Source organism: Hevea brasiliensis, chromosome 1, assembly GCF_030052815.1.
Source record: "Hevea brasiliensis isolate MT/VB/25A 57/8 chromosome 1, ASM3005281v1, whole genome shotgun sequence".
NCBI classification, from domain to species: domain Eukaryota; kingdom Viridiplantae; phylum Streptophyta; class Magnoliopsida; order Malpighiales; family Euphorbiaceae; genus Hevea; species Hevea brasiliensis.
The window spans coordinates 119,140,753-119,152,669 of NC_079493.1; the positions used below are offsets into that span (position 1 = coordinate 119,140,753).

Here is an 11,917-nt window from a genome sequence, read left to right on the forward strand (position 1 = left end):
TTCAATAATAATTTAATACCATTTGAGATTGCCATAAGATGCACACCAGATTATGCTGAGAATGCCAACAAATGACCGTTCACCGAAGATCCGCCCGTTTAAGCATACAGTACTCACCCTAAAATAAGTGTTCTCAACCCCACATACGAAAAGCAAAAATTAAAAAAAAAAGGAAAAAAAAATGTTCGTATCACAATCATAATTCGAGTTTTCGACAAATTTTGGGCCCCTACTATTCGGGGACTCACCGGACTCCGTAGCTCCGGCTTACTTATGGGACCGGCCAGATGTATCGGACGCGAGACGAGACGCGATCGCAGAGTGGTACATTATATCATGAAACGAACTACTCTCCATTGTCTTCTTTCTAAGCTGCCTGGCTTTCTCTTCTGTGAAGCAACCCAGAGCGAATCTGGTTCTTCGCCGATCCAGTTCCGAATCGAACTTCGACTTAGCGGATTGCCCATCGGATCCATCAATGTCGGAAGGGCCGGTGCTGGAGATTGAGTTTACGTAGTCGGGATCGGAGGTCCAGCCGAAGAGCGGGGCCCACCAGGTGGAAGAAGCAGTCCTGCGATTCTGGTCTGGTTTTCTAGCGGATCCGGGCGAGGCCCGGATTGGAGCGGTTAGGGAGCAGTTGAACGTGATAGCAGAGGCCATGGACGTAGAGAGAGAAGGATCAGAAAATTGGAAGTGTTCAGTGGGAGAAAATGTAACCAAGAGGCTACGAACACAGGAGATGGTTGCGTACCATGGTTTGGATAAAAGCTAGGCGAAGGGTTTCTACTTTCTTCTATCGACACAAAGTGCATCCGCTCAAAATTTACGCTTCGATGTATTGTACACGGGGGTATAAATGAGAATACAGATCATTGTTTAAGGGTATTAATGAAATTAGGTACAAATATAGAAGCGAGTATTAGATGAGAAACGTGGAGACGGATGCAGATGATAAAAGGTCGAGAGAGAAGTGGATAAGATTGTGCACGTGGAGCGTATAGGTCAATTTGCTGGCTTTTAAGTGCTTTTTGGTACACTTTTTTAAGGTGGTTGTTGAATGGACGTGAGGACTTGACGGGCCTGCGAAGGAAGGTGGGTATTTTACAATTGGACTGTGGACTTGTATTGACTTTTTTACCCCTAACTTTCTGGTTTCTGAGCCTCAGTCAGAAGGGAGATGAAATAGTCATTTCGCGTTGTGAGCGTAAGGATGGATAATGAAAGTTGAACCGATCAACGTGGAAGGTCCAAAGCAAATGACTCGTTGACGATTTTGAACAGACTCGATAATCAATTTTATTAAACTTAACAATTGTAAATTAAAATTCAAAATTTTAATTTTATTATTTAGTCACCACATCAAAATTTTCACTGAAATTTAACAATTGTAAATTACAATTCAATAATTATACTACATTTTAACAAGAAATGTAATGATTTATATTAGATCATTAATTAAGCCACAAGAAATCTTTTCAAGTGCCACTATGGAGAATTCAAACCCATATAAAAATAAATTTAATAAGTATTATATTAAATATTTTTATATAAATTTATATATTTATTATATATATTTTTATTAATTTTATATAAATTTTATTATAAATATTTAATTTAACAATTATTAAACTTATTTTTATATTAATTTGACTTTATATAGATTCAACCTTTCTTTTTACATAATTATTATGAAATTTTAATTTAAAATATTTTAATAAAAAATTCATGATTAATCATCATTAATTAAGAACAATATCAAATCTCTTTTAAAACCACTAAACATAAGAGGGACTAATTGCTTACAATCAAGGTCAAACAAATTTTATTTATTTATCTTCTTAATATATATGACAATTTTTATTTTAAATATAAATGTTTAATGTTAAGTTTTTAGATTTGGCAAATGGACGCACTCTCCAACCCTTGCAATAATTTCAATTATTTATTCAATTCATGTTATTTAATATATTATTTTCGTTGTGATCATCCTTCCTCTTTTAGATTTTTCAATGTAACATATAAAAAAAAATCTTTAAAATTTTCATTTTCCAAAAAGAAAATAAATCTTTTTTACAACATATAGGGCTTTATTTTATTTTTTAAAAAATATTTATCCAATCTTTATTTTATTTTATTTTTTTAACTTTTATGTATTAAAACTCTTTATTTAGTTTCAGATATCAAACTTTTTTTAATATTTGTTCTAATTTATTAATAAATATTAAATTAAATATATTATTTGATATATATTTATTTTAAAATGAATTAAATTTAATAAATTGAGCAAATTATCTTTATTAATTACTCTCTCTAATCTGAAAAAATATTTATTTCTAATTATTTATAAATTAAGGAAATATAATTAATAGGGTTACTTAACCTCATATAAAAATGAATCTTCCAATTATTACATTAAATATTTATATCAAAATTTATACAAAATAATTAAAGTGTCTATTATATATATATATATATATATATATATATATATATATATATATATATAAAATTTAATAATGATTAAATTGATTATCATATGAAGTCAAGTTTATGGTAGCCACCTAATTAATATTTCTCTCGTTTCATTTCAAATACTTTTTAAGGTTTTTATACGAGAATTAAGAAAATAATTAAATAATCTATTTTTATTAAAAAAAAACTAATAATTGATTGGAATACTCTTATAGGACCTTTGAAATGTAAAAAAAAATGATAAGAAAAGATAAATATATTGAAAATAATAATTGTACAATAATAAAAAAAATTAGATAGTCTATTTTTATAAAATAAAATAATTGACTAAATTACCTTTATAGTACCTGTATTAATGGATTGTAGAAAGACAATTACAAAAAATAAATGCATTAAGAACGATGATAGATAAGAGTAAAGTTAAAAGAAAAAACATAATTTTCTCTCTCTATATATATAGCAGGAATATATTCTCAATGAGTTAACACGTGATATTACTTTTCATTATATTGCCACATACCATATTTTATAATACTGTCTCGTGATATTCTTTATAAAAAATTTACCTTGCTTATAATTATTATCTTTTATATTAAATTTAATTCTTTTTTTATTATTATCTTAATTTTTATGATTTAAATGATTGTTTTCTTAAATAACTCATTGTTTTTTAATTAAATTTATTATTTATAAATTATTATATTATTTTTCTAATGAAAGGTAAAAATAATTATATTTTTATTTAATATATATAAAATAGACATGTTTTTTATTAGTGTTGTCACATAAAATTTTAAATATATTAAATTTATGCCTTCATAAATAAATTAATATAAAAATGATCAAATTTCGCCTCTTATGTTATTATATATGATAATTAAGCAAGAAAACAATATTATTAATTACCATTCCAAAATTTCTCTTAATTATTTTATTTTAGGATTTAATTTGTCACGACCCGAATTTTGAGCCGAACCGACATTAGAATTTGGATCAGTATAAGGCTCCCAAAGCCTGTAATAAGCCTAACTGTTCCTAGCCCAACCATTAAACCCATAACTATAGTCCAATCTTCAAGAAAATAAACCAAAGAGTCCGACCATAAATTAGACTATTTAACATGGAGTTTGAACTCACCTGACCTATAAACACAAAAATATCTCAATTTGGGGAGCTTAGCTCCCTCAATCAAAGTAAATACTCATCCCATACATTCCAACATATCCATATAATAGGTTTACAACTTTAAAAAAAGTAAATTATTACAGTTCCAGCACAATTAAAACACTTCTAGCACATGCAGAGTTCTAGATTAGAAAACAAGAAAATAAAATCATAATAAAACTTCAGCTGGTAAACTTGCGAGAAAAAAAAGCAAGTTAATTTCAAAAAGCCCTCCTGTCACCTGGGAAAAATAGTTAAACAGGAGTGAGCATTCGACTTATAGAGTAAGGTGTTGATGTTAAATACAATTTCTATAGCTATATAAGCCTAATGCATTCCTATGTATGAGATGCAATATACACACATATTATCAAACAAGCCAAGTAATATTCACGCAAAAGATAATTTAGAGCACTCATACACCCGTGTGTCACACCAATTATATGCATATATATGAGAGCTGATCCCCTATACAACTCTCTTAATTCTAACATTTGCCAGTGAGATCAACTTTAGCCGGACTTTCTCTTAATAATCCAAGTGCGGGGGTCAATAATATCAACTCAAAACCGTACTCACCCCGACTTATCAATAAAAATAATTGGGTCCCAACGAGTTAAGCTCCAGCAGCGACTACTCATCCTGCCCACATCCATAACCACACCACACGCACGTCGACACATGCACACAGCTCCAAATTACCTTAAGGCGACATCCACAACAATGTCATCAATTAAATATGCAATACAATGCGTGCCTAGTGATTAACTATATACATATATTTATGAGCGAATGTATGGGCATGTCTTGAACATATAATAATATTGAAATTATAAATAAAATCAATATCTACTCACAGATCAATCAAAAGTTACTGTGACGACTGTGCGGAATAAGAAGACTAACTCTGATTACCTAAACAATTATATTAATGAATTTATCAGCACTGATTCAAAAATAAGGATTTCAAGAGTTAAAAGATACCCTAATTTGTGTCTGAAATTTGGTAGAATTTCTCTTATACTTAAGACCTACTCAACTTACAAAGTAGTTCAAACAACACTTCTACAACCCAAGGCCTTAAACCCACATCTCAATATCATCACACGGCCCCTCCTGGACCTACCAAATCAGACCAAACTCAAGCATTCAGATAATTCAGCTATAATGCTTAAAACTAACATTATGCAAAAACCATCCAAACTAACTATAAAAATTCTAAAATCATGCCCCGTAGTCCACAACAATGCTATAATACTATTACAAAAGGAATTATAATTTTTTAACTATCCACGGATATTTTATAGATTTTTATTATAAACCTGACATTAGGCAAATAACGCAATTTAGAGTTCGAGTTTATTTATGCCTATTCTGACACCTGTAGTGCGTCCGGGACTTCTAAAAATGGTGGAATGAACTGTAGTATTGACCTCGATTACTTATTTTTCTGGCTCAAAAATGTAGCACTGATCGTCAATGGAATTTCTGTGAACCGAGAATACCTACGCGAAGCGCACAACACTAGGAGTTAGAATATAATTTTTATTTAATTAAATAAACTCAATAAAGGCTCAAAAAAATTGCAAAGTTCGTGGGATCCACCAAAATTTTGACGTCAAAAAAATTTGAAATTATATCGTTACGAAGCATTTACCAAGTGGAGCATGCTAGTGGTATCAGAATTCCTATGGGGTTCCCGGTTTAGAAGAAATCTAGCTTAAAAGTCAACATAGGCTAAAACTTCCCGGGCTTGATTCAAACAAATCGCCTAATGAAAATGGGTGTTCTAGATGTCTTTGGAAAGCTATAGAGGAATAGAGCAAAATGGACATAAGACCCGTTCCGATTGGTGGCTGGATAGGTTGGAATCGGGCCTGGAAGCTCAAACAGTGCACGCACAAAGGGGGAACTTTAGGTGCATTTTTCCAGCCACTGGAGGGGTGGCCGACGAAGAGGAGGCTAGCTAGGGATGTGCAGACGTGTGGGGGAGGGAGGGAGATAGTTGATCGGTGGTGGGGAGGGGATAGGAGAGAGAAAAAAGGAAGAGAAGGGGAAGAGGAAATGCGAGCGGGAAGGGGAAGAAAGAAAGAAAAAAGAGGACCGATTCGATTCGATTAATCCGATTGGTTCAATTTAATTTGGCTAGTTCAATTCAAAGTACCCGAAATTAAATTTTTACTCTGTCATGGGACTCAAAACAAGGCTCAAAATTTTTTAAAAAAATTACAAAAAATTCAAAAAAAAAATTATAAAGTCCAAATATATTTTTACACTTGCCACATGGTTTTTAAATTAATTTTTAAAAATCGATGAAATTAATTGTCTTGAAAAATCATAACGCAATTTTGAAAATTCAAAAAATTTCAATTAAAATTTTCTATAATATTCTTATAATAAAATATTATAATTTATACATAAAATATTTATTTACAAATTCGGTGTGTTACATTCTTCTTCCCTTACAGAAAATTTATCCTCGAATTTTACACAAGGTAGAGCAATAAATCAGAATTACATACTAAACAGATAAGGGTACTTGCTGCATATATCTCGCTCTAACTCCCAGGTGTATTCTTTCACTGATTGGCTCCTCCATAGAACTTTAACCATAGGGATCTGCTTTGATCAAAGTTGTCTCATCTGATAGTCCACTATGGCTACAAGTTACTCCTCGAAAGTCAAATCCTCATTTAACTCCACTATTTTTGGTTTTAGCATATGAGAAGGGTTAGGAACATACTTCCTAAGTATGGAGATGTAAAACATTAGGTAGACATGAGAAAGGTTTGTGATAACTCCAACTGGTAAGTTACTGCTCCTACTCTATCTGTGATCTCAAAAGGTCCTATATAACAGGGTGCCAACTTGTCTTTCTTCCCAAATCTCACAACTCTTTTCATAGGAGAAACCTTCAAGAACACATAGTCACCACTGTAAATTCTACATCTTTCCTCTTTAGATCTACGTAACTCTTCTGCCTACTAAAAGCTATCTTCAGACATTCCCTGATTAAAGGAACCATCTTTGAAGTATACTATACCAGATCTACATCATGTACTCTTGCTTCTCTAACTTTTGTCTAACATAGAGGAGACCTACACTTTCTGCCATATAGTGCCTCATAAGGTGCCATTCTAATACTGGAATGATAGCTGTTATTATAAGCAAACTCCACTAATGACAGCTGATCATCCCACTGACCTCCAAAATCTAGGACACACATGCGAAGTATGTCTTTTAATATCTGAATGATTCTTTTAGACTGCCCGTCTGTCTGAGAGTGAAAGGTTCTACTAAAGTTTAATTGTGTGCCAATGTCTCCTGCAGTTTTCTCTAAAATTGAGAAGTGAACTAGGGCCCTCTGTCAGATATTATGAAAGTAGGAACTCTATGTAATCTGACTATTTCACAGATGTACGCCCTTGTATAATGGGCAACAAAATAGGTAGTCTACTATCACCCAAATAAAACCATACCCACGAGTAGTACAAGGCAACCCAGTCACAAAGTCCATAGTGATCATTTACCACTTCCACTCTAGGATGGGAATCTCCTATAACTTCCCTGATGGCCTCTAGTGTTCAAACTTTACCTTTTGACAAGTTAAGCACTTGGACATAAAATTTGCTATGTTTTTCTTCATGCCATTCCATCAATATCTGTCTTTCATATCATGGTATATTTTTGCGGAGCCTGGGTAAACACTGTAAGGTGCATAGTGTGCTTCCTGCATAATTTCATTTCTGAGGTTGTCTACATCTGACACACATATCCTAGAGCCTTGTATAAGGGCACCGTTTACATCAAACCCAAATTTCAAAATTTTTCCCTTGTTGTGCTCTTTCCACAATCCTCATCAATTGAGGGTCTCTGTGCTGAGAAACCCTAGTCCTATCCCACAAATCTGGCCTTACTCTAAAATGTACCAAAATTGCACCTAAATCTGTCATGTCCAAGATTAAACCCTAATCCATCAACTCATGCAACTTCCAAATCAATGGTCTCCTTTTTGCTGATATATGTACCAAGTTGCCAGAGGATTTCCTGCTCAAGGCATTCGCCATCACATTTACTTTTTCTATGTGGTACTGGATGGTGTAGTCATAGTCCTTCAGAAGCTTCATCCATCTCCTCTGCCTTAAATTTAAATCTCTTTATTGGAAGATATATTTTAAGCTCTTATGGTCGGTGTGTATCTGGCACATCTCACCATACAGATAGTGCCTCTAGATCTTTAATGCAAAAACTACAGTTGCCATCTCCAGATTATGAGTAGGGTAGTTTTGCTCATACCTCTTTAACTGCCTTAAAGCATAAACCACTACTTTATCATGCTGCATTAAAGCATCACAGTACATTGTATATCCTTCTTCACTCACAAACAAAGTTAACATGAGGGCTGTAGTTAGATATTTCTTAAGCTTTTGAAAACTTTCCTCACACTCATCTGACTAGAAGAATGAGACATTCTTTCGAGTCAACCATGTCGAAGGAGCTACTATTCTCGAGAAATTCTGCACAAAATGCCTATAGTAGCCTACTAGGCCTAGAAAACTCTATACCTCAGTGACTATGGTAGGCCTAAGCCAATCAATTATTGCTTCAATTTTCTTGGGATCCACCTGAATACCTTCATTAGAGACCATATATCCCAAGAATGAAATACTCTCCAGTCAGAACTCATACTTTGAAAACTCAGCATGCAGCTGATGCTCCCTCAAAGTCTGTAGCACTATTCTTAGGTGCCAAACATGTTCTTCCTCGATTTGGGAATACACCAAAATATCATCTATGAACACAATGACAAAGCGATCTAGGAATGGCTTAAACACTCTATTTATTAAATCCATAAAGGCCGCTGATGCATTAGTGAGTCCAAAAGATATCACCAGGAACTCATAATGACCATACCTCATCCTGAACGTTGTTTTTGGCACATCCTCAGCTGGTGATACCACGATTATAGGTCTTCTTTTGAAAAGTATCTGGCCCCCTACAACTAATCAAACAAATCATCAATCTGAGAAAGCGGATATTTATTCTTAATTGTCACTTTATTTAGCTGTCTTTAATCAATACATAGCCTCAATGATCCATCTTTTTTCCTTGCAAATAGAACAGGAGCACTCCAAGGTCAAGTACTTGGTCAAATGAATCCCTTGTCTAAAAGCTCTTGTAGCTGTCCCTTCAGTTCCTGTAACTCTGCTGGTGCCATCCTATAGGGTGGCATAGAAATGAGATTTGTACTTGGTATGATATCTATACAAAACTTTATCTTCCTATCCGGCGGTAACCCTGGAAGCTCCTCAAGAAATACATCCATGAATTCCTTGACAACGGGTACATTCTCCACATCGGTACCTTGAATAGATGTGTCCCTCACTAGTGCCAAATAACCCTAAAATCTATGCCTCAACATCTTTCTGGTGCTAATGGCTTACACTAGGTTGTATGAAGCTATACTTCTGTCACCATCAAAACTAAATTCTTTTACCCCTAGAATATGAAAATATACCTTTTTATTTCTACAATCTAAAGTAACATAATGAGTTGATAGCCAATCTATACCCAAGATCACATCAAAATTCATCATCGATAAAGGAACTAAATTTGTTGGGAGGATCTTTTTGTCCACTACTACTGGACTACCCGAAAAAATCATATCTACATCTATATTGTCACTAAGAGAGGTAGCTATAGACAAGGGACACTCTAAAGCAGTAGAATTTCTATCCAACCTTAAAGCAAACACAGAGAAAATAAATGAGTGCGTAGCACCCAGGTCTATCAATACACGTGCCTCAAAAGAACCAACTGGAATAATACCTGCTACCATAGCATTTAAAGCTTGGTAGCTACATTATACCCAAGATTACCATGGCATTCTAAAGTGGCATAATGAGTTGACAACCAATCTATATCCAAGATCACATCAAAATCCATCACCGGTAAAGGAACTAAATTTTTTGGGAGGATCTTTTCATCCACTACTATTAGACTGCCCTAAAAAATCATATATATATTTATATTATCATTAAGAGGGATAGCTACAGACAAGGGATACTCTAAAGCAGTAGGATTTTTATCCAACCTCAGAGCGAACACAGGGGAAACAAACGAGTGCATAATGCCCGGGTCTATCAAAACACGTGCCTCAAAAGAACTTACTGGAATAATACCTGCTACAATAGCAATCGAAGCTTGAGTGTCCTAGTGTATCAGGGTGAAAACCCAAGCTTGGCATTTGCCATGAGATGCTAAACCCTGATACTGACTTCTACCACCAGATCTACATCCAAAGCTGCGTTCTCCCTGACCATGGCCCTACTGGCCACTAAATTGGCTGCCTACCATACTAGAAGTACTAAGCCTTAGTAGTATGCCCTAAAGCATATCATTTAGTATGTATCTTGTACATGTTTTATTAATAAAAAAGTGTTTTCACTTTTCTGTTTATATAATATATTTATGTGTAATAGAAAAGGTCCACTGAAATTTTGTTAGGAATTCTATTATTAAATTGTTAAGAATATGAGTGACAATATTTCTAGCACAAAGTATCATAAATTGGTTCACAATCAAGTATACTTCATAATAAGGACATGACTTATCCAGAAAGATTGTAATCATGTTTGTTCCCAAGTTATTTATATGAGATGTAAATAAGATGAAATAGTGAGTCTCATGCCATACAACAAACATGATAGGCACTTATACATGATAAGTAGGCCGAACCAGTGACACTTATGACAAGTACGTGGAGTTTACTCTTGTCAATGCATTGTCATAAATCATATCAGTGCATATAATCTTTAGACCTGAGATAACACAGTTATCTTGTATATAGGTGGTTTGAGTTTGATACTGCTTTCATACTTATATTGTGTATGGGTATATGGGCATGTGTTGGCTTCTACCAGTTATGTATGGAGATAGCTGTTGATTAAGATGGAATTTGTTACCCTAAGTAAATAGGGATAAAATCCTATGTTCATTTAATTATTCTTGATATTTCAAGTTTCTGGCTAGGACAGACAGATTTAATCAGAAAAGAGTTTCTAATGAGAAAATCTTTTTAATCAAGAATTAGAATTAAAAGAGAACATAATATTCATAGCAAATGGGGTTTGACATAAACCATGACTCTAGCTCGAATTGGTTGTAACAGAGAGATTTTAGTGCATGATAACATATGATTATAGGTTCATTTAAGGTATTTCTTATTACTGATTGGGTGGCCATTGCATTGTAACACCCCTATTTGCATGGCCTGGTACATTTTACTGTTCTGGTGACCAGTATCGGTTCGGACAAATAAGGGGATTAGAATCACATCTAAGACACCTAGATAAGCCCTGAACGCAAATAATTAGTAATTACCAAATAGTTAAGTATAAAAAAGAAAAACAGAACAAAAAAAGGTTAAATGAGCCGGAAGTCACAGCGATGGGTGACCTTCCCGGGAAGTGACTGCGAGGTCAGTCTTAACTCGAATTTTAAACCGAAAAATGTAACGCTGCGGCCCTTAGGACTATTGCAAACACAGTGGAAAAGAGAAAATCACATAAAAGAATTGTTAAGCAGGTCAACTAATTAGGTCAGAGATCCGGAAGAAATATCGAATAATTTGCAAACCAGATTGAACCAGTGAGGGACAATTTAGTTAATTCACCCCTAGAGCTAACTCCTGACCTAACTATTCAATAAAATCAGAGAAACAAAAATTTCGGGATCAAGAATTAAATTAAAGAACTAATAGAAAAATAATGCAAAAGAAAAAGAAGAAAAAAAGGAAAAAGTTTATTTACATCACCTTACATCACTATTATAACATCATAAATAATTTTAATTTTTTCTAGAAATATTGACCAAGTCAAATAAGAATAAAAGACATAAAATAACCAAAAACTAAAAAGGAAAACTTCATCTTCTTCTCCCATCAAGTTCGGCCGCCCCTCCCCTTTGCCACCTCCATTGATGAACCACCATGAAAGCTTGTATTGTCCTAAAATAGTCCAAGAGGAGGGTGAATTGAACTTAAATAATTTTTCGACCATTGCTTGTAGTGTAATAAAAAATTGTGACTTTGTTTAATTAGGTGCTCCTTTATATATAGTGAAAGTAATATGTGTTTCAATAATGTGTCCCTAAATTGCAATTCAAGCTTCAATCAATATTTATAGCAATTTTTGACATAACATGTATTACAAAATATTCAACTAATTTCTCAACCTACTCAATATATCTTCAAGTATATCAATTCAATCTATTCAATCAA

General features: G+C 33.6%; 1 protein-coding gene across 1 annotated transcript; it reads right to left on the reverse strand.

The window, feature by feature from the left end:
- LOC110649631 (uncharacterized) lies at positions 1–790 on the reverse strand. The gene has a single exon (XM_021804293.2). It carries the CDS (start codon positions 658–660, stop codon positions 268–270), a length of 393 nt encoding a protein of 130 aa, XP_021659985.2. The 5' UTR covers positions 661–790; the 3' UTR covers positions 1–267.
- Between the last annotated feature and the right edge of the window lie 11,127 nt (positions 791–11,917).